Source organism: Macaca nemestrina, chromosome 12 (assembly GCF_043159975.1).
Source record: "Macaca nemestrina isolate mMacNem1 chromosome 12, mMacNem.hap1, whole genome shotgun sequence".
NCBI lineage: Eukaryota > Metazoa > Chordata > Mammalia > Primates > Cercopithecidae > Macaca > Macaca nemestrina.
Window position 1 is genome coordinate 69,571,633 of NC_092136.1, and position 24,284 is coordinate 69,595,916.

The window sequence follows — 24,284 nt, forward strand, 5'->3', positions numbered from 1 at the left end:
GCACTCCAGCCCGGGCTACAGAGCAAGACTCCGTCTCAAAAAAAAAAAAAAAAAAAAAAAAGGAATCCATTATTAGTCAGCATCCAGGAACAAACCAACTTACATTGCAAGTTGACAGCAGTAAGGTGAGGATCAGGAGATATTCCTTAAGGCAAGAACATATCAGTCTTTATAGACGGATTAAAGCCCTTAGTAAAATAACATGATAAGAGTCTTATTTTTTAGTAAAAACATAGAGCACTTGCTCTCGAATCTGTTTGGTCCTCACCCCATAAATGATGGGATTGAGAAAGGGTGGGATAATCAAATAGAGATTGGCAACAAGAATGTGAATGTAACCTGGTGGTGTCCAAACATATGAGTAAGGAAAGAGAAGACTGAGGGGATATAGAAAACACAGATGACCCCAACGTGAGAGCTACATGTGCTTAGGGCTTTTAGCCGAGCATCATGTGATGGGAGGCGGAAGACAGCACGGAGGCTGTAAACATATGAGATGCCAATGAGGACTAGGTTCAGAACAAAGAAAGAAACTACAAAAAGCCCATAGATACCATTGATAGGGATGTTTCCACAGGACAATTTTGCAGTGCCCATGTGCTCACAGTAGGAATGGGCTATTACATGAGCCTGACAAAAGGGTAGCCAGTAGATAAGATAGATCATGGGAAGTGTAAGTAAAACTGGATGAATTACAAGGCACATGCTAATGCCCACCAACACTTGGGATGTCAAGATGGTCGTATAATGTAGTGGAGCACAGATGGCCACATAACGGTCAAAAGCCATAGCCAGTAAGACCTCAGCCTCCATGCCAGTGAAGGCATGGATCAGAAACATCTGGGTCACACAAGCTCCATAGTTAACCTCGTGAGCATCAAACCAGAAGATGCCCAGCATGCAAGGCACAGAGGTTGTAGAAAGGACCAAATCGATAGTGGAAAGAATGGCCAGGAAGTAGAACATGGGCTCCCGGAGAGTCTGTTCTACCTTGATGACTAGCAGAATGGTGGCATTGCCCAGCAAAACCACGAGGTAAACAGAGCAGAAAGGCAGGGAGATCCACATGTGGATGTCTTCCAGACCTGGGATTCTAATGAGAAAAAATGTGACTGGGTGAAATATGCTCTTCTTGTGATAAAACATTCTTCCAAATCACAGTGTAGGAGAACTTGCCACACATAGAAGCAGGAGCTGGGGAGAGAAGATTGAATAAGAGTTTGGAATGAAAATAATTAGGTTTGTGTTTCATTCAGTATATGTAGAGTAAAATGAAAAGTTTTGTTATTTGGAGGGTCCTGTTATTGCGTTTTGTAATCTACAGTCATTTGAATAGATCAGTCTCAAATAACTTAATTCTTATGTTTACATAATGATTGTAGCATAATGCATAACCTTACACATTAAAGATTGCAGGATTCTATGACATAGAGTCTGATATTTAACTGGAATAACTGAAGATGCCATGTACCCTTTATTAGTCCCCTGGTTGAAGAAGAATGCCTGAAAAATCAGATACGCACAAGGGAAATGCTGATTAATTCAAGAGGAAACAGACTAATGAGAACATGAAGTTACAGACACAGATGTACACATATTTTTATAATTAAAAACTGCAAAATTTCTTCTAATGATTTGCTAATCATTTATTGATGTAAAGCAAATGCCAAGATTAAGCCTAATATCCTGTCAAAAAGACAGGAAGAGAACATGAGAAATGTAGATATAACAAACAAAAGCATAGATACCCTGGAATGTTTGCCCCGGGAGCAAACACAGGCTGGGTCACATACCAGCACACATGAAAGAGCTCAGAAAGAAAATAATAACAAACCTGTTGAGGATTTTCACTGATTAAAATACTTTCTCAAGAGCAACCAATTTTTCAGTGGCTCATTTTGGATTTCTATGGTGGTGATAGTTTCTAGTGGTATTTGAAAGCATCATTTACTCTTCACTCTATATTAGTTCCTCTAACTAGTTTATACTGGGTTTATACCTCCTGCTTGATTAAGTTACTTTTCTGGTAGGTAGAGACAACCTAGAAGGCTTCCTTTGGTTATGTACTTGGAGAAGATGTTTTTGATGACACAAAACTGGAAGAAAAACGTCTATTTGCAGATAAAATTACTTTCTGTAATTATCTAAAGGAAATATATAACGGTGCTCTTTCAGTGCTTTTGAAATTATGAAGAAGCAACCACTCATAAGCTGAAATAATGAAATAGAACTTCTGTGGGTCTCCAACTTGTGGCAGAGTGGTTCAAGATAGAAAAAAGTAGAACAGACTCCTGTTTCATCATATATGTTGCTCCATATTTCTGACAAGTGTGTCAAAATGGAAAATACATCAAGATAAAAAATAAAATAAATAATATACCCATTCTGAGGTGTGGAGGAGGATAGAGAGATAGAGAATGAGAAAGAGAGAGAAACGGAGAGAGAAAGAAATAAGCTCTATTTCTACAGAAGTCCATTTTATTCCTTATAACCCATAGGAAAGGCAGAACATATATTTTACCAATAAACTATATAATTGCTTTGAATAAATATATTTATTCCATGGGTCTTCTAGATCGTTTTTAAATTTTCAACCTCCATTTAAGAGTTTCAAAGGAATTTTATTCGATTAAAATCAGAAACCGTACTACCTGATAAATATCAAGCCCGGTAATCTCAGCAACCCTTGATCATTTCTCACTTATTTGAATGTAATACATACCTAAGTCAAGAGAAAATTCACCTGCCTTATTATGTCATAGAAATATAAGCTCAAGGGGAGTATCAAGCAGCATGGCTTTATAGCCTTGTCATTTTTACAGTCCGAGAAGAGTCATTTTATATTAAGGCTTTAGTTGATTAGAACATTAGGAAAATTGAGTTAGTTGGGTTTTCAACTATAATTTGCACCATGAGATTGAATCCTCTGAGATTGCTAACAAAACTTTTTGACTCTGATCTAGGGAAAGAGAAGCCTAAGAAAAGTGATAAGTATAGAAATGTTCCCACAGAAAGGTGTAGATGTGGGAGCAAAAATACCCAAATACTGTTATTTAATATATGGCATACAGATGGATACATTTTATTTCTAAGTGAAATTTTACAGCCAAATTCTATGGGATGTTGTTTTCTAGATAAAATAGTCCTTGATCCATATTAACTACCTAAGTTAGAGCATAATAACCTGGCATTGCTGACTCCATGTTCAATCTTAGCTCTCTTATTCATTTCAATGACCATGTGTTCTGAGTTTATTAAGTATTTAGTCTATGGATTAAGATCCTTGAGCGTTTGGTCACACTGCCCTCTATCCATGATTGTTTCTCTATATTCTCCCCCTTACCAATTTTTCATACCTATATCACAGAGGTCATAGAGATAATTAGTAAAAATATCTACTCATGAAATGAGCTTGCTTCAGATCAAATACTGAATTTCTCATGTATACTATCTGTGTCAATTTGAGTGACCTTCTTATTTTCTGTTTGTCTCAGTTTCCTCAACTGAAAAATTAAGAATGATAATAGTACCCACAGCTTATAATACTTTTGAGGAATAATTTAAGTTGTTAATATAATACACTTAAATACAATACTTAGCATGCTTAAATGATTTTAAAATGTTAGTTTTCGTTATCATATAACTCAGCTCATAACAACACCTTCTTATATATTTGATCTATGAAAACCGTATGGAGAAAACTCCCATGCCACTAAGTCTATACATTTGGTGTGAAAGTTCTGGTTTATTATAACATTTTATCCCTTGTTTTTCAGTCAAATGTGTGTGTGTGTGTGTGTGTGTATGTATGTGTGTGTATATATATATATATATATATATATATATATGTATTTCTCATTCTCACTAGAATAACATTATATTAAATGGGAAAATTACTATCTTTTTACTTCATGCTTGAGCAGATATCTTAAACAATATTGAAGACACAATCAAGTTTAAGATGTAAAGCACAGACTTAAAAGCATAAAGTTAATTTTTTCATCTTACTCTTTAGTCTTTTTTATTATATCACACACACTTTAAATTTAAACTTCTGAAAGTTTACAAATTAAAATACAGGCATACCTCAGAGATATTGCAGCTTTAGTTCCATACCAGTGCAATGAAGTAAATGTCACAATAAAGTGAGTCACACAAATATTTTGGTTTCCTGCTTGCTATAGTTTGAATGTCTGAGTCTCTGAAACTCATGTTGAAACTTAACCTCCAGTGGGGCAATATTGAAAGCTGAGGCCTTTCAGAGATGATTGGGTCATGAGAGTTCTGCCCTCATGAATGAAATAATCTACTTACGGATTAACGGATTAAGAGATTAATGGGAATGCAACTAAGAGAGACCTGAGCTAGCACATTAGCCCCCTTACCATATGATGCCCCACACTTTCTTGAGACCCTCCAGAGTCCCCACCAGCAAGAAGTGTCTCACCAAATGGGGGCCCTCAACCTCAGACATCTCAACCTCCATTACCACAAGAAATAAATTATTTTCTTTATAAATTACCCATTTTCAGGTATTCTATTATCAGGAACACAGACTATGACACCAGTGCATATAAAAGTTATGTTGACACTATAGTCTATTAAGTGTGCAATTGCATTATGTCTAAAAATGCAATGAACATACCTTAATTAAAAATACTCTGAAAAAAATGCTAATGATCATCTGATGGCTGCTGACTGATCAGGGTGGTAGTTGTTGACAGTTGGAGTGGCTGCGGCAATTTAGTAAAATAAGACAACAGTGAAGCTTGTCAAATCAGTAGACTCTTTCTTTCATGAAAGGATTTTCTGTACTGTGTAATTCTATTTTGTACCACTTTACCCTTAGTAGAGCATCTTTCAAAATTAGTCATTTCTCTCAAACCCTGCTGCTGCTTCATCTATTCATTTTATATTATATAATATTCTAAATTATTTATTATTTCAACAAATCACTTTCTTTGCTCATCCATAAATAGCAACTTCTCATCCATTAACCTTTTGTCATGAGATTGCAGCATTCAGTTCCATCTTCAGATTTCACTTCTAATTCCATTTCTCTTGCTATTTCCACCATATCTGCAGCTATTTCCTCCACTGAAGTCTTGAATCCCTCAACGTCATCCATGAGGGTTGGAATGAATTTCTTCCAAACTCCTGTTAATGTTGATGTTTGGATCTCCTCCATGAATCATAAATATTCTTAATGGTATCTCCAATGGTGAATCCTTTCCAGAAGGTTTTCAATTTACTCTGCCCAGATCCATCAGAAGAATCATTATTTACTTCAATTGTAGCCTTAAGAAATATTTCTTATATATTAAGACTTGAAAGTAAAAATTACTTATTGACCTATGGGCTGCAGAATGCATGTTGTGTTAGCGGACATGGAAACAAGATGAATCACATATGTCTCAATCAGAATTTTTGGGTGATTAGGCGCATTGTCAATGAGTAGTATTTTGAAATGAATCTTTTTTTACTGAGCAGTAAAGTCTCCACAGTGTGCTTAAAATATTTAGGAAATGGCCGGGAGTAGTGGCTCATGCCTGTAATCCCTGCCAGGGCAAGCCAGGTGGATCATGAGGTCAAGAGACCGAGACCATCCTGGCCAACATGGTGAAATCCTATCTCCACTAAAAAAAAAAAAAAAAAAAAAAAAAAAAAAAAAAAAAATTAGCCAGGTGTGGTGGTGCATGCCTGTAATCCCAGATACTTGGGAGATTGAGGCAGGATAATTGCTTGAACCCAGGAGGGAGAGGTTGCAGTGAGCTGAGATCCTGCCTCTGTACTCCAGCATGGAAGACAGAGCAAGACTCCATCTCAAAAAAAAAAAAAAAAAAAATTAGTAAATGATGCTGTAAACAGATGTGCTGTCGTCCAGGCTTCGTTGTTCCATTTACAGAGCACAGGCAGAGTAAATTTAGCATAATTCTTAAGACCCCTGAACTTTTTAGAATGATAAGTTGAGCATTGACTTCAACTTAAAGTCACCAATTGCATCAGAACCAGCAAGAGAGTCAGCCTGTCTATTGAAGCTTAGAAGCCAGGCATGTACTTTTCTTTACCTATGAAAGTGCTAGGTGGCATCTTATTCCGACATAAGGTTGTCTTGTCGACCTTGAGTATCTGTTGTTTAGGTTAGTCAGTTCATCAATTGTCTTAGCTGTAATAGATCTTCCGGATAAGTTGAAACAGCTTCTACATCAGCATTTGCTACTTCACTTTATCCTTTTATATTATGGAAATAACATTTTGCCTTTAAACTCCGTAAACTAACCTTTGCTAACTTCAAACTTTTCTTCTGCAGCTTCCTCACTTCTCTCATTCTTAATAGAATTAAACAGAAATATACCCTAGTTCTGGATTAGGCTTTGACTTAAAGGAATATTTTGATTGGTTTGACTTTCTGTACAGGCCACTAAGACTTTTTCCATATTATCAATAAAGTTGTTTTGCCTTTTTATCATTGATATGTTCACTGGAGTAGCACTTGTAATTTCTTTCAGAGTATTTTCCTTTGCAGCCACAACTTGGCTAACCTTTTGGCACAAAAGGCCTCACTATCAGCCTTCCTCACCTTTCAACATGCCTTTCTCACTAAGCTTAATCATTTCTAGCTTTTAATTTAAAGTCATAGATGTGTGACTCATCCTTTCCCTTGAAAACTTAGAGGCCATTGTAAGGTTTTTAATTGGCCAAATTTTGATCCTGTTGTGCCTCAGGGAATAAGGAAGCCTGAGAAGAGGGAGAGAGATGGTGAAACAGTCATAACATATACAACAAAATACTGAAAATCAAAATTGTTAATTTTAAGAATCTATGTATGAATTTCAGGATCAAAGTAAACTAGATCAAGTGATAGAATAAAAGAAAAATTAAAACAGATGGAAGAAAAATATGGAGTTTCTACTTTATCTTTATATAGAAAAACTAACAAAAGAATATGGAAAGAAAATTGAAAGGAAATATTTAAAGATATAAAGTCTGAAAAGTTTCTAGAAGTAATAGAGACATAAAATCTCAAAATGTAAGGACCTATTATATACTGAACATGATTCTAAAAATTATAAATCCAGACTCAATTGATTAAAATTTTAGAATATGAAAAATAAACATGCTTTCCAAAGAATGAGGGGAAAAGTTCTTTCCAAACAGTGAGAAAATGATCAGCATCATATGTTTCATTAAGAGTATTGATGCCAAGTAAAAGCTGAATGATGAATTAAGAAAGATGATAGAACAGAACTCTATTCAAAATCTTATACATTTTTGATTTATCATTTAAATATGAGGGCAAATTAGAACGTACTTAGACATAAAATTAGAATTATTACCAAAGCAGGGGTAAATTGTGGCTGGCAATACGACTTGGGTCTAAAATGTAAAAGATGTTTCTCCTAAGAATTGGTAAGCAAGAATATATTCATGAAGAGTTGCTGTAGAAATAAATTATTAATAATATATATCATCAAATAAAAATGGTTAACGAATATTCTTTAAAAAACTGGAAATAAGATTGCAGATAATCACAACATAAAATAAATAAATGTACAAGAAAAAAGAAAACCTAAAGAGAACTAACATTTTTGTTTGTTCAAAGTATGGTAGTTACAAATTACTTTATTTATATATCTGATTTTTAGAAAGAGGGACTTTACAGGTTTGTGCCACCATGCCAGGCTTTATTTATTTATTTATTTATTTATTTATTTATTTTTATTTTTTTCAGAAACAGGGTCTTGCTATGTTACCCAAGCTGGACAAATTACTTTTATTAGAAAACAAAAATGAAACTAGGAAAGTTAAAAAATTTTAATAATATCTAATAGAAGAAGAAATATAGCATATGCAACTGTCAAACATCAGTGAGAAATGGGATTTTCAAAAACAAGAACTAAATGAAATAATGGAAAATAAGAGTGAGAAAAAAATCAAAATATGTGAAATGTAGCTAGGTATGGTGGCATGTACCTGCAGTCCTAACTACTACAGAAGCTGAGGTAGAAAGACTGTGTAAGCCCAAAAGTTCAAGCCCGAGCAACATAGTGATACACAGTCAAAAAATAAAAAACGACAACAACAAACAAAAACAAAACACAACAAATTCTGATATTCGAAAGTACTTAATCAAAAATAAAGATCAAGAAGCAGAAATATGTTCTGGTTAATTAAAATTCTGTTGCTTAATAATTCTACTTCAAAGTATAAAGCCTCAATGAATTACTATAAAAATGTAAAATATGCCACAAACATGTTCACCATATTTTCTAATTTGAAATAATAATAATGATAACACAAATGTCCATAAACAGAGGAATACATAAATAACATCGATGTTACAAAACAAAACACGAAGTATTTTAATCTATATAAAAAAATAACAAGTGATCCAATAAACATGCTATAATTTGTTGTAAAACTAAAATGTGTACTGTGATGTCAGAAAAACACAGGCCAGATTGCCTCTAAAATTAGGAAGGAAACTGTGTTGGAGCGGTGATAAAGGTAATATTAACTTTAATGTTGCATATATTTTATTAAGCATTATCTTTGAGATGAGTGCAGTGTTAAAAGTTAATTCTGGTTTGCAGGAAAAAATACATTTTTATATTTTAGAATTAGTTTCCTTTTAACAGTCTAAAAGATAAAAAAATTAAAGTTATTAGAAATATAAAACAATGTTACTAGTTTGATGATGCAAATCTATTGCTGATCTCAAGACACTTCATTTCTAAATCAATTGAAAGCCCTCAGTCTCATGTGAAAAGTAGCTATGCATAAGTTAATCTGCAGCTTCTACATTAAAGTCAGGGGATCTAGAAATATATCATAGGTTTAAGATGAGAAACCTTGAATTTTAGGATAGAATATTTTAGAATCAAATGTAGATGGAAAAAACCACAACTAGGTAAAGTGATAGAGAAAGGCCAGCATATATCACATAGAAATGTTATACATTCCTAGATTTTAAAAACTACACTTATAACTATGCTATAAACCTAAAAGCAAAGGGTACATCCGTGCTAAATTACTGCTGGTATCAGTGAGAAAAAGTTTTAAAATTGTATGTTTGTTTTGGCTATGATTGCACGGAAACTTACACATTTGGCAGGTGACTCCACTTGAAGCTACAAATTTGGCAATGATTTTTTTGAACCCATGGACTCGGCTTTATAAGAGCACAATAGAATGCAAGCTCCACAGGGCCAGATGTAACAGAATGCAAGCTCCACAGGGCAGATGTTTGTGTTAGTTTTGTTTCTTGATTTATCCCATGCAGTTATAATTATTCAAAAGATAAATACAATATGAATGTGAATTAAATTCGTAATCAAATACAGGAAGGAAGGAAGGGAAAGAAAGAAGGAAGGAAGGAAGGAAGGAAGGAAGGAAGGAAGGAAGGAAGGAAGGAAGGAAGGAAGGAAGGAAGGAAGGGAGGGAGGGAGGGAGGGAGGGAGGGAGGGAGGGAGGGAGGGAGGGGGGGAGGGAGGGGGGAGGGAGGGGGGAGGGAGGGGGGAGGGAGGGGGGGAGGGAGAAAGAAAATGAATGACACAGTTTACAGGGTTAAATTTCCAATGCCACATATTTCTAATCACTGATCATAAAAGACTCAGTATAATATCTTCTTTCCCCCCAAAAGAAGCAGCCTTTTGCAATCGAGGGTTCTGCATGAAGTTATGTAGGCGAGGCAACACAGCTGTTTCCCAGGATATCCTTCCCAGAATAGTTGTCAGCCTTTGAACTTGAGGTACCACAGAAGTTTCTGCCACTGTTAAAATCCATGAGTCAGCATTCAGGAACAAACCAACTTGTACTGCAAGTTGGCAGGAATAAGGTAAGGATCAGGAGATATTCCTTAAAGCAAGAACATATCAGTCTTCATAGGAGGATCAAAGTCCTTAGTAAAAGAACGTGATAAAAGCCTTATCTTTTAGTAAGTACATAGATCATTCGCTCTCGTATCCATTTGGTCCTCACCCCATAAATGATGGGGTTGAGAGAGGGTGGGACAACCAAATAGAGATTAGCAACAAGAATGTGAATGTAATGTGGAATGCTGTGTCCAAATCGATGAGTAAGGAAAGAGAAGACTGAGGGGATATAGAAAACACAAATGACCCCAACGTGAGAGCCACATGTGCTTAGGGCTTTCAGCTGAGCATCATGTGATGGGAGGCGGAAGACAGCACGGAGAATGTAAACATATGAGATGACAATAAGGACCAGGTTCAGGAGAAAGAGGGAGACCACAAAGAGTCCATAGATAGCATTGACACAGATGTTTCCACAGGACAATTTTGCAATGCCCATGTGCTCACAATAGGAATGGGCTATTATATGAGCCTGACAAAATGGTAAACGGTAGACGAGATAGATTATGGGGAGTGTAAACAGAACTGGACGAATTACAATGCACATAGTGATGCCCACCAGCACCCGGGATGTCAAGATGTTTGTGTAGTGAAGTGGATTGCAGATGGCCATGTAACGGTCAAAGGCCATGGCCACCAGGACCTCAGCCTCCATGCCAGTGAAGGCATGGATCAGAAACATCTGGGCCACACAAGCTCCAAAGTTAATCTCATGAGCATCAAACCAGAAGATGCCCAGCATGCGAGGCACACAGGTTGTAGAAAGGGCCAAATCCGTTGTGGAAAGGATAGCCAGAAAGTATAACATGGGCTCCTGGAGAGTCTGTTCTGCCTTGATGACTAGCAGAATGGTAGCATTGCCCAGCAAAGCCACAAGGTAAACAGAGCAGAAAGGCAGGGAGATCCACATATGGATGTCTTCCAGACCTGGGATTCCAACAAGAAAAAATGTGGCTGGGTGAAAATCGCTCCTGTTGCCATGGTATACCATCCTGCACTGCATTGTTCTGAAGAGGTGAAGCTCCTTCTTCTTTTGGGGGAAAAACAAAGGGGAAAGAGAGAGAGAAAGAGAAAGATCAGATGAAGCTAGCATAGCACAGCAGCCAGCATAGCAGCAGCTAGCATATTAGTTGCTAGCATCAATTTCTAGCTCTGTGCTTCAGCACAGAATTGAATTCACATTTACTATGCAAGCAGGCGTGTTCAGAAGCTCTTGTACTGAGTCATTGCCTTAGCCATTTATACAGACCAGGGCATGATGAAATTCAGAATTTTCATTCTGCTTGTTGATTGGGTTCTAATTCTATATATGGAGATGTGCAACAACCTTATTGAGGATTTCTAATAATTAATACTTTCCACTCACTTTGAAAGCGAATAATACATGATTTTACTCTGGGAATTCATCCTCTATTGGGTAACATTGGAAATATCAAGACAGCACATGGGGTCATGTGAATACAACACACAGACCCTCAAAGTGTCATTAAGTGATTCATAAGAAAGTAAATAATAATACTTCATGTACATAGGCACTTTCACAATAAAAACCTAAATTATTTTTTAGACTGGCCTTGAGATACGTATATAAAAATTCTGAACCAAGCCCAGTAGCCTCTCAGACACTGAATCAGACTATAAGAAACATCAATTTCTCAGAAAAGTACTTGTTCCTGTGATGCCTGGCCAGAATTAGACATAGTAATTGTTTATGACCTACAGGCTTAGGATTTTCAGGTGGGAAAAGGATAAGAAGGCTGTGTAATGCCATTTTCACACTTTTGTTTTTTATCTATAGCACACCAGGTATTCTTACAGCACCTGTTAATTTTACCTTTGCTAACTTTTCCTCTACTATGGAGCCAATACTTATTTGCCACTCCTACCAGTTCAAGACACTGGATATGTGGGTAGAAGACAACGCAGACAATCTCAGATGGTATTTGTGCTAGAGAAGTTTTTTTATTTTTGTTTGTTTGTTTGTTTGTTTGTTTTGTAGTTCTCTTGGATAGCATTGTGTCAGCCAAAAAACAATCAACTTTTGCAATAGTCTAAAAACAATGAAGAAAAATACTTAAGTAATACCTTTAAAATGCTGCAAATAAACCAAGTCACTCAAAATGAGCTAAGGAGGCTTGTCCTGGGGTCTTTGGTACAGCAGTTGTAATTCAAAATAAAGTTAAAAGATCCTTACTTTCATCTTTGGCATAGTTTCACTTTCTAATCTTTTTTAATTATCTTTTTTTAATACGGTAAATATATCAAGGCAAAAATAACTATTTTGAGGTGAAGCTCCTTCTTCTTTTGGGGGAAAAACAAAGGGGAAAAAGAGAGAGAAAGAGAGAGAGAAAAATCAGATGAAGCATTGCTAGCATAGCATAGCAGCCAGCGTAGCAGTTGCTGGCATCAATTTCTAGCTCTGTGTTTAAGCACGGAATTGAAGAATAAAACTCTTCATGCTTTTGAGATTATTCCAACACAGAGAAAAGGAGTGCAGCAAAGTACACTGACTCTTATTGTGTTGTGTAAAAACTTTGATATTCTGGACAATTAAAATATAATTGCTCAGCAGAAAGATAATGACAGCACCTAGGCTATAGACTTAAGGATTAAATCTAGGTGCCCACTCTCAAAAGCAGGTCTCCACTACCCTTATTTTTTCCTACTACCATAGAAACTGATTTAACCTAATGCAATTGGTAGGACGACATTTTAACTTGGATATTCATGACAGATTTCACACATAATTTCTAAAATTTAGAACATAATTTATACATATTTTAGGCATCTATTATTTAATGCATACATAATATGTTTATATATTACAATTTCATACATTACATATTAAAACAATATATAACTTTTTTCCCTGCCTGGTGCAGGTCAGCCACATAGTCCAGTTCTCAGTGTGCACTGCCCGTGTATCTCTCCATGCACCGCCGCACCTGCTCACCAGAAATCAGCAGCTGATTCACCTCATTCTTCCATAGGAATCAACACCTACACTTAACACTGGGCAGCACAGTACTTAGTCTCTTTTCTGAGTAGCACTTGGAAGGTGTGCTAATATTAGGTTTCTAGCACCTCAGGGATATTATAAGAATACATCTAATTTTAGTCTGTACTTTAGACAGAGCTCTGGAATTGAGTCCTCAGAGACTGCTCACCAACTCCTAGGTGCTGCTCTAGAAACACAGAAAAGCTGAAGGAACATAGAAGCAAGCTGAAGTGTATGTAATACAATTTCAAGAAGTGGGACTAAAGCACTGTCTCGCTGTCATTTATACTTGATACATGTAACAACAGATAATTGCATCTCTACCTAATTGTGAATATGTGACCCAATTCTGTAGGCCTGTTTCATACAGAATAAACTGGCTAAATTCCTCTCCAACATTTTGACTAATATAGTAGGCTTTCTGACTTAAACTATTTCTCTTCACTGATGGTTTTTCAGTCCAAATATAATTGACTTGAATTTCTCTAATTAGCATAAAAACACAGTCATTATCTTTTGTCCATTGTGTTTTCTATACATGAATTCTCAAAACCAACACCACCAAAATTTTACATATACAACTTTTAAAACTCCTATTAATACATACCTAAAATTTCAATCCTGGAGTCTGACTGCTGGTGTACAAATACTGCCTTGTCACAACCAAGCTGTAAGATTTTAAATGACTTATGTATCATTTCTACATCTCAGTTTCCTTATCCATAAAGGGGAATAATAATAGTTTCCTTCATTGGGTAGATTTGAGATACAATTTTTTCTGAGGCATTTAGAACTTTGTCTTATACACAGTAAATCATCAGTTATAGTAACTTTTAAGCTATTGTTATTGTTAATATATTTTAGCTCCAAAGGAAAACTTCATGGATGTGATTATTGCAAAACAAATTGAGGAAATTTATACTGCCAATTATGTAGCCATTTTTCTTCTTAACTATGGCAATATGAAACATGTTCTGTCTAATCTTAGACTCAAATACGTGTGTGTGTGTGTGTGTGTGTGTGTGTGTGTGTGTGTGTGTGTGTGTAGTTCCTATTAGAATGTGGTTATTTGGAGTGAAAAAATATATCTCTTTATTACACAGTTGAGGTTTCTGAGAACCTCCTTAAGACAGCACTACTTAAGCAAATAAGGCATTGAATTAAAAGCATGTGAAGTAATATTCTTTATCTGGCCTTGTCTGTCTTCTCCATTATTCCATACCAATATTTCATTAATGTCATCTCCTCCAAATTTATAATTTTTGCATTCCTGTATATATACAATGATATATTATCTGGGGTCCAATCAGGTCTTCACATCTAATTAAAATTAATCTTAAGACATTTACTCAGAGGTGCATTTTTTTCTGTGTGTGAATGAGGAAGCATCTGAAGTTGAGAGCTGCTAAAATATCCTGGAAACAAGTGGGGAGCTAACCTTAAGAGCAAGATGAGATACAGAATTTTAACACCAAATATTAAAACAAAATTGATCTTCATTACATGGCTTAGTTATACAAACAACTCTTATATAAAACTGAACCAACATCTTTAATGCTGTGAGAGTCAGTTAATTTCCTTTGAATGTCTATATTATCTGTTCAAAATATATAATATAAATTATCCCGACAGATACAGATTTAATTTTTTTCTTGGACACATCCCTCACAGTGGCACCAGTTCTATAGTTCTACTCTGAACTGGTTGCACTTATGGGTCTTGCTGAGAATACCTTTTATTACTCTTTGGTTTTAGAGCCATTGTTCCTCAAACCTCCTATCTTCCTATTTTACAGATAACCTTGCAATTTTTCTGGAACAAATCTTTAAGTAAGTTCTGATGAATGGGAGGTACAGTTTCAAAACTTTGTGTGACTAAAGGGTGTTTTGCCCTCAACCTCTATTAATATTAGCATTATTATTAGTTGAATTGTATCCCCTGAAAATGTATATGTTAAAGTCCTAAACCCTCATTACCTCACAAAGTGACCTTACTTGGATTCTTTTTTTTTTTTTTTTTTGGTATTGTTGTTGTTGTTTTATTTTGTGGTGAGGACACTTAACATGTGGTCTGCCCTCAACAAATTTTGAACTTCACACTGCTATATTGTTAACTACAGACATTAAAATTATTCATCTATCATAACTTTAACTTTGTACTCACTAAGCAACAAGTTCCCATTTTCTCCAGACCCTTAACTTCTGGAAACCATTATTGCCTTATTTGCTTCTATGAGTTTCACTAGAATAAAAACTTCATTTGAAGTAGAATCATGCCACATTTGTCCTTCTGTAACTGGATTATTTCACTTAGTGTAAGACCCTCATGTTGTTGCAAACAGCGAAAATTCCTTTTTTAAGGTTAAATAATATTCTATGCATATACCACAGTATCTTTAAAATCAATAAAATAAAAGTTAAATAAAATGGAGAAAATTGACAAAGTAGAAAGTTTGTTCTTTGAATAGCTTAATAAATCTGTAAAATTTTTAACAGAACTGATCATGAAAAAAGAGAGAAAACACAAAGTTTATACTGCTAATGCAAGTAGGAGCAATCGCTACAGATCTTACACACATTTACATATTTAAACTGTATTACAGTGAGTACAATGCGGAATTTTTTTGCATTACACTATATATCATAGTTTAAATGACATATTGTTTCTAAATATACCTTCAGAATTTAAACAAGAAAGACAAAATTGGATCATTGTTCAACTAAATATTTAATTCATAATTTTTAAAAAATCACTCAAAAAGTCTTCAGTCTGAAAGAGTGTCATTTGCAATTTTATCTCAACATTTACAAAGGAGCTAATACCAATACAGTACAAATTCTTTGAGATCATAGAGTATTTCCCAACTGGTTTCATGAGTGATAACTAAACCAGTCAATTATATTCTGAGGAAAGGTAATTAAAGACTAACATGTCTTATAAGCACAGATACAAATATCCTTAAAAATTATCAAACAGAATACAGTGATGTATCAAGAGAATGACACATTGCAAACAAGGGAAGGCTACTCTAGTACATAATTTGTTTTTAAAAATTATAGATATACTTCTTCACACTGCCAAAAGTAGAAAAAAATGATCACCTTAATATACAAAATTTAAATATTTTTATCATCTTAATAAAATTTTTATACTAACATTTTACTTTCAATTTTTTGGTATATCATAGGTGTATATTTTTATATATATTTGGATACAGGCATACAATGCATAACAATCACATCATGGTAAATGGAGTATGCATCACCTCAAGCATTTATCATTTATTTGTGTTACAAACGTTCCAATTATTTTATTTACTTTTAAGTGTATAATAAATAATTGTTGACTGTAATCATTTTGTTGTGCTATGAAATACTAGATCTTATTCATTCTAACTATAATTTTGTAGCCATTAACCATTTCCACTCCCTCCACCACTACTATTTTGTAAGATTTCTGAGTAAACTAGAAACAGATGGTAACTACCCTAATTTTACAGATATACATAAAAATAATACAGCTAACATTATATTAATGAAAACGTATTCAATATTCCTCCTGTAAAGTCAAGTAAAGTCAAAGATGTCTTACAAATACTTCTATTCAGAACTGCACTAAATGCCCAAAAAAGTGTAATACAGTAAGAAAAATTATAGAAAAAAAGATGAGAATTTGAAAGAATAAAGTAAAAGTGTCTCTATTTACTTATATGATTGTATATATGATATTCAAAATGCATATATATTTTTTAAAATCTGAGTAGTATTCAAAAATACATTGAACTTTAATATTCTTAAAAACAATGCAGAAATTAATTTGAAAATATAATTTACCAAGTAATCACAGGTATATACTTGAGGTATTGCTCCTCACAAGAGGGCATCAACTGCAGGGATCTGCCCGCAGACCCTGACCCAAAGGATGGATGAATAAAATGTACATTGACACACAGATAATCTGTTATGCCAGTCCTGCTAAGTGTCCGACCACCTGCACGCCAAGAGAGGTTTGCCACTGCAGCTGGCCTTTAGAAGCTCGCACTCCAGGCATTTATTTAGTATACAATTAACAACAGAAGCTCTGAGTCAACACACTCGTGGATAATTAACATGGTTAAGAGAGTAGTTCTAGGAATGATTAAAACTCAGGTAGGGTGGTTTAAAGTAAATACCATTAGGGGGCAATTTCCCTGGTTGACCTCCCACCGAGAGGGCTATCTGGCTCCAAGATTAGTTCATGGAGGTAGGGTAAACAGACTTAACTGGGGAAGCTTCCACGTCCCTGTCCCTAGTATTTACCCTATGACCTAATGCTCTAAGGTAAGAACCGGCTGCCTTCAGCCTGTTTGATTATTACAAGCTATGTAACCTTTTGGCCTTCCAAAAAGGTTTGTGACTATTCCTTATAATGTTCCCTAATATTTCCCTTTAATATTTCTGCCAGTATCCTGAGTGAATCCCAGCATATACCCAAATGAATATAAAGTGTTCTACCATAAAGACACATGCACATGTGTACATTGCAGCAGTATTCATGATAGCAAAGAATGGAATCGACCTAAATGCCCATCAATGGTAGATGGATAAAGAAAATGTGCTACATACACACTATAGAATACTGTGCAGTCATAAAAAAGAATGAGATTATGTCCTTTCCAGCAACGTGGATGAAGATGGAGTCCATTATCCTAAGCAAGCTAACACAGAAACAGAAAACCAAATAACAAACGTTCTCACTTAAAAGTTGGAGCTAAACATTGAGTGCATGTGAACACCAAGAAAGTAACAAGAGACACTTGAGTTTACCTAAAGGTAGAGTGAGGGAGGAGGGTGAGGATTGAAAAACTACTTATTGGGTACTATGCTTATTACCTGGGTGGTGAAATAATCTGTACACCACAGCCCTGTGACATACAATTTACCTATTTAACAAACCTGTACATATATTCCCAAATATAAAATGAGAGTTAAAAATAAACTAAACTAAAATATAATTTATATAGCATAAAAATCAAATATGTAAAAACTAACCAAATACTTTCAACATATTGACCCTGGAAACATGAGAATATTACAGGGAATTCCAAAAAAATGTAGATAGAGAGATGGATATACTATGTCCATTGATTGAATTACTGTGTTCTTAAGATGTCAATCTTCCCAAATTAATTTAGCAGTTCAAAACAATTCTAAAGAAAATCTTGGTAAGTTTTATAGAATTTGACAGCTTGATTGAACCTATAGAATATGACTCATAGAACTGATAGAATTTGACTTATAGATTGAACTTACAGAATTTGGTAACTTGATGTGGAATGCAAAGATCTAGAGTACTCAAGGCAGCTTTGAAAGAAATAAAAGAGAATATCATGATTTATTCATTTATTTTATTTTGTTTTTGTTTTTGTTTTTATTTTTGAGACAGAGTCGTGCTCTGTTGCCTAGGCTGGAGTGCAGCAGTGCCACCTTGGCTCACTGCAACTTCTGCCTCTTGGGTTCAAATGATTCTCCCACCTCAGCCTCCAGAGTAGCTGGGACTACAGGTTTGCACCACCACACCTTGCTCATTTTTGCATTTTTAATAGAGACGGGGTTTCACCGTGCTGGCCAGGCTGGTCTTGAACTCCTGACGTTAAGTGATCCACCCGCCTTGGCCTCCCAAATTGCTAGGATTACAGGCATGAGCCACCATGCCCTACCTCTGCCAGGTTTTAGTATCAAAATAGTCCTACCCTCATAGAATGAGTTGGGGAGCAGTCCCTCCTCCTCAACTCTTTGGAGTAGTTTCAGTAGGAATGATACCACCTCTTTTTTGTACATATTGTAGAATTCTGCTGTGAATCCATCTGGTCCTGGGTTTTTTGGGGGTTGGTAGGCTATTTTTTACCCACTCAATTTTCAAGCTCTTTATTGATCTGTTCAAGGAATCAATTATTCCTGGCTCAGTATCGGAAGGGTATAGGTATCTAGGAATTTATCTTTCTCTTCTAGGTTTTCTAGTTGTGTGCATAGAGGTATTCATAGTAGCTTCTGATGTTTACTTTTATTTCCGTGGAGTCAATGGTAACATCCCCTGTGTCATTTCTAACTATGTTTATTTGGATCTTCCCTTTTTCTTCATTAGTCTAGCTAGTGGCCTATTTTATTAATTAAACAAAAAGACAAATCCTGGATTCATTGATCTTTTAAATGGTTTATCATGTCTCAATTTCCTTCAGTTCAGCTCTGATTTTGATTATTTCTTATCTTCCGCTAGCTTTGGGGTTGGTTTACTCATGGTTCTGTAATTCTTTCAGTTGTGATGTTAGGTTATTCATTTGAGATCTTTTTAACTTCTTGATGTGGGCAGTCAGTGCTATACATTTCCCCCTTAATGCTGTCTTAGCTGTATCCCAGAGATTCTGGTATGTTGTATATTTTTTACATTAGTTTCAAAGAACTTCTTGAGTTCTGTCTTAATTTCATTACTCACCCAAAAATCATTCAGGAGCAGATCATCTAATTTTCATGTAATTGCATTGTTTTGAGCAATTTTTTAGTCTTGACTTGTTTTTATTGCACTGTAGTCCAAAAGGGTGTTTGGTATTATTTTGGTTGTTTTGAATTTTTTTGAGAATTCTTTTATGTCCAATTGTGGTGTTGATTTGAGAGTATGTGCTATGTGGCAATGAGAAGAAGGTATATTATTTTGTTTGTTTTGGGGTGGAGAGTTCTATAGAGTCCTATCAGATCCATGTGGTCCAAAGTTGCATTCAAGTCCTAAAAATCTTTGTTAATTTTCTGCATCAATGATCTATCTAATAATGTCAGTAGAATGATGCAGTTCCACTGTTATTGTGTGAAAGTCTAAGTCTCTTTGTAATTTTCTAAGAACTTGCTTTATGAATCTGGGTGCTCCTGTGTTGGGTGCACGTATATTAAGAATAGTTAGGTCTTCTTTTTGAATTAAACATTTTATCATTATGTAATGCCTTTCTTTGTCTTTTTTTTTTTTTCAAATCTTTGTTGGTTTAAAGACTATTTTTTTATTATTATTATTATACTTTAAGTTCTAGGGTACCTGTGCATAACATGCAGGTTTGTTACATATGTATACATGTGCCATGTTGCTGTGCTGCACCCATCAACTCGTCAGCACCCATCAACTCGTCATTTACATCAGGTATAACTCCCAATGCAATCCCTCCCCCCTCCCCCCTCCCCATGATAGGCCCTGGTGTGTGATGTCCTCCTTCCCAAGTCCAAGTGATCTCATTGTTCAGTTCCCACCTATGAGTGAGAACATGCGGTGTTTGGTTTTCTGTTCTTGTGATAGTTTGCTAAGAATGATGGTTTCCAGCTGCATCCATGTCCCTACAAAGGACACAAACTCATCCTTTTTGATGGCTGCATAGTATTCCATGGTGTATATGTGCCACATTTTCTTAATCCAGTCTGTCACTGATGGACATTTGGGTTGATTCCAAGTCTTTGCTATTGTGAATAGTGCTGCAATAAACATACGTGTGCATGTGTCTTTATAGCAGCATGATTTATAACCCTTTGGGTATATACCCAGTAATGGGATGCAAGGTTATTTATAGATTCAATGCCATCCCCATCAAGCTACCAATGAGTTTCTTCACAGAATTGGAAAAAACTGCTTTAAAGTTCATATGGACCCAAAAAAGAGCCTGCATCTCCAAGACAATCCTAAGTCAAAAGAACAAAGCTGGAGGCATCACGCTACCTGACTTCAAACTATACTACAAGGCTACAGTAACCAAAACAGCATGCTACTGGTACCAAAACAGAGATATAGACCAATGGAACAGAACAGAATCCTCAGAAATAATACCACACATCTACAGCCATCTGATCTTTGACAAACCTGAGAGAAACAAGAAATGGGAAAAGGATTCCCTATTTAATAAATGGTGCTGGGAAAATTGGCTAGCCATAAGTAGAAAGCTGAAACTGCATCCTTTCCTTACTCCTTATACGAAAATTAATTCAAGATGGATTAGGGACTTAAATGTTAGACCTAATACCATAAAAACCCTAGAAGAAAACCTAGGTAGTACCATTCAGGACATAGGCATGGGCAAAGACTTCATGTCTAAAACACCAAAAGCAACGGCAGCAAAAGCCGAAATTCACAAATGGGATCTAATTAAACTAAGGAGCTTCTGCACAGCAAAAGAAACTACCATCAGAGTGAACAGGCAACCTACAGAATGGGAGAAAATGTTTGCAATCTACTCATCTGACAAAGGGCTAATATCCAGAACCTACAAAGAACTCAAACAAATTGACAAGAAAAAAACAAACAACCTCATCAAAAAGTGGGCAAAGGATATGAACAGACATTTCTCAAAAGAAGACATTCATACAGCCAACAGACACATGAAAAAATGCTCATCATCACTGGCCATCAGAGAAATGCAAATCAAAACCACAATGAGATACCATCTCACACCAGTTAGAATGGCGATCATTAAAAAGTCAGGAAACAACAGGTGCTGGAGAGGATGTGGAGAAATAGGAACACTTTTACACTGTTGGTGGGATTGTAAACTAGTTCAACCATTATGGTTTAAAGACTATTTTGACTGAAATTAGGTTTGCCACCCTGTCTTTGTTCTGATATCCATTTGCTTGGTAGATTTTCCTCCATCCATTTATTTTGAGCCTATGGGTGTCATTGCCTGTGAGATGGGTCTCTTGAAGACAGCATACCACTGGGTCTTGCTTTTTTTTTGTAATCCAGGTTACTAGTCTCTTCCTTTTAAATGGAACACTTAGCCCACTTACATTCAAGGTTAGTATTGATATTTGTGAATTTGTACCAGTCATTGTGTTCTTAGCTGGTCGTTATGCAGGCTTGTTTATGTGTTTGCTGTATAGTGTCACTGGTCTGTGTACTTAAGTGTGTTTTTGTATTGTCTGATAGTGGCTTTTGCTTTCTATATTTAGTGTTCCTTTTAAGATCTCTCGTAAGGTGGGTCTGTTAATAACAAACTCCCTTCACATTTGCTTATCTGAAAAGGATCTTATTTCTCCTTTCCCAGGAAGATGAGTTTGTCTGGAAATGAAATTCTTGGTTAAAGATGTTTTTCTTTAAGAAGGTTGAATATAGGTCCCCAATATCTTCTGGCTTGTAGGGTTTCTGCTGAGCGGTTCACTGTTGGCACAATAGGGGTTCATTTGTAGGTGACCTGCCCTTTCTCTCTAGCTGCCTTTAACATTCTTTCTTTCATTTCAGACTTGGAAAATCTGATGATTATGTTTCTTAGGGATAATCTTCTTGTGTAGAAAGTTGCAAGGATGCTCTGTATTTCCTGAATTTGACTGTTGGCCTCTCTAGTGAGGTCACAGATGTTTTCGTGGATGACAACCTGAAATATATTTTCCACGTTTTTGCTTCCTAGATATCCCTTTCAGGAATGCCAGTGATTTGTAGATTTGGCCTCTTTACATAGTGCCATATTTCTCAGAGGCTCAGAGGCTCAGAGGCTTTGTTCATTTCTTTTCATTCTTTTTTTAAATTTGCTCTAACTGCCTTATTTCAGAGAGCCAGTGTTCAAGTTCTGTGATTCTTTCCTCAACTTGATCTATTATGTTCATAATACTTGTGTTTGCATTATGAAATTCTTGCAATGTGTTTCTCTGCTCTAACAGATCATTTAGGTTTTTTTTTTTAAAAAAAACTGGATATTTAATCTGTCAGCTCCTGTATTCTTTTATTGTAATTATTATTTTCCTTGGATTGGGTTTTGCCTTTCTCCTGAATGTTGATGATCTTAATTCCTATCGACATTCAAAATTCTATTTCTGTGATTTTAGCCAACTCGGCCTGGTGAAGGACTCTAGTTGGAGAACATGTGTGATTGTTTAGAGGACATTAGACATTGGCCATTTGAGTAGCTAGAGTTCTTACATTGACTGTTTCCCATCTCTGTTTGTGGGTGTCCCTTTAACTGCAATATAGGCTGAGTACAGTCAGTGTAACTATTTTCTGGATGTTTCCAGAGGATTGAGTCTTTGTGCAGCGTCTTCATTTGTAGCATACTTCCTGTCTTTGGTTTTACAGGGTGGTATGTTAGTGAACTATTTTGGTGTTTAAGCTTTGTGTTGTGATCCAGTAGGTGATACTTAGGTGTAATGGTTTCCTCACAGCTGCAACTGTGCTCCTTCTCAATGCTCTGAAAGTGTGGGCTCCTCTTCCACTTGAGTGCTAGCTGTAGATAGCAGCTTGGCACTCTGAGGCTGCCCACTGCTGCTCTTGGGTGATCTCAGGGTTTATGCTTCCTCCCAACTTGGAGGCATCAGAGGCAGGGATCTTAGTAGTGGCTGTGGCTGAGGGTCTTTTGCCTGTCTCCTGGAGGCTCCATCCCAGAGAGAAGCAGGTAAGCAATTGCTCGGTGCAATCAGCCTGGGATGGGTGGTCTGTGCTGTCGGCCCAATCCAGGGGTTCCCTGCCTAGTGATGAGTAGGGGGGTGCTTGGGGTTCATGGGAGATGGACTGGCCTTTTCTCCTTGGGTCAACTGCAGGTTGTTGGAGGTGTGGATAAGGCACTCAGGGTCTTTGCACCTTCATTAGTCTGAGGGTGACAGGGGTACTATTACTGCGGAGACTGTGGCAGAGAAGCTTACATTTGCCCCTGGGACCTCCACCTCCAAGAGATGCAGAGCTGCTGTTACTGGGAGTGTTCAGCTGGTGGGGTGGGGCAGATGCACTGCTGGCATGAGCTTCAGGCTCCACTTGTTGGGGAGCAGGGGATTGGGGGTCACTGGGAGGAGAGACTGGTGTCTCTGTATGGTGACTGTGGTGTGCTGTAAGCTCAGATAGAGTCCTAAGACTCTTTGTCTCCTCCCAAGAAACAGGGAAGAAGGGATAGAATCACTGTTGTGGCAGGGGCAGAGGGACTATTAGATGCCTCTGTGAACCTCTCTCCAGGGAAACTCCAAGCCTATCAGTGGGTGTTCTCAGCTGCAGGTGGGGACAACTGTTTTGCAGTCATGAGCTGGGGGCTCTGCCAGGTGAAGAGTGGGGAGTGGGTGTTGCCAGATAAAAAAGACTGGACTCTCTCCATACAGTGTACTAGTAGTGCCAGCATAGTGAGTAGGCCCTTTGTTTCTTCCCCAGCCCAGGGGATGTTAGGGTGGTATCACTGCAACCATAGTAGTGGAGGGATTGTGGGATGATTCTGGGATTTCCTCCTCAGAGAAATTCTGGTCTGCCACTGATTAAGGTAATCAGGTTGGGGCAGGGTTCTTATTCTGGAGTCCCAGGTCAGGAAGCCTTGCCCAGTGAGGATAGGTGAGAACTAACACCTGCATAGAGAAAAGTCTGGCCACCTTTCTTTGAGGTGGTTGGCTTATGCTGGGGGTCTGGACCTATCCCTGGTCCCCATGGATTCTCCATAGCCT

At 36.5% G+C, this 24,284-nt stretch overlaps 2 protein-coding genes across 2 annotated transcripts; both read right to left on the minus strand.

The window, feature by feature from the left end:
* Positions 1-214: 214 nt before the first annotated feature.
* Positions 215-1,146, minus strand: LOC105468639 (olfactory receptor 52J3-like). Its single transcript, XM_011718834.2, is given in 2 exon segments — positions 215-345; positions 348-1,146. Coding segments are annotated over 2 exon segments (930 nt in total).
* Positions 1,147-9,927: 8,781 nt separating this feature from the next.
* Positions 9,928-10,866, minus strand: LOC105468640 (olfactory receptor 52J3-like). The gene has a single exon (XM_011718836.2). The coding sequence runs from the start codon at positions 10,864-10,866 to the stop codon at positions 9,928-9,930; it is 939 nt and encodes a 312-aa protein (XP_011717138.2).
* Between the last annotated feature and the right edge of the window lie 13,418 nt (positions 10,867-24,284).

Coding starts and splice junctions, on each gene's coding strand:
- LOC105468640 (XM_011718836.2), bottom strand. CDS start 10,866: ATGGTATACCATGGCAACAGGAGCGATTTTCACCCAGCCACATTTTTT.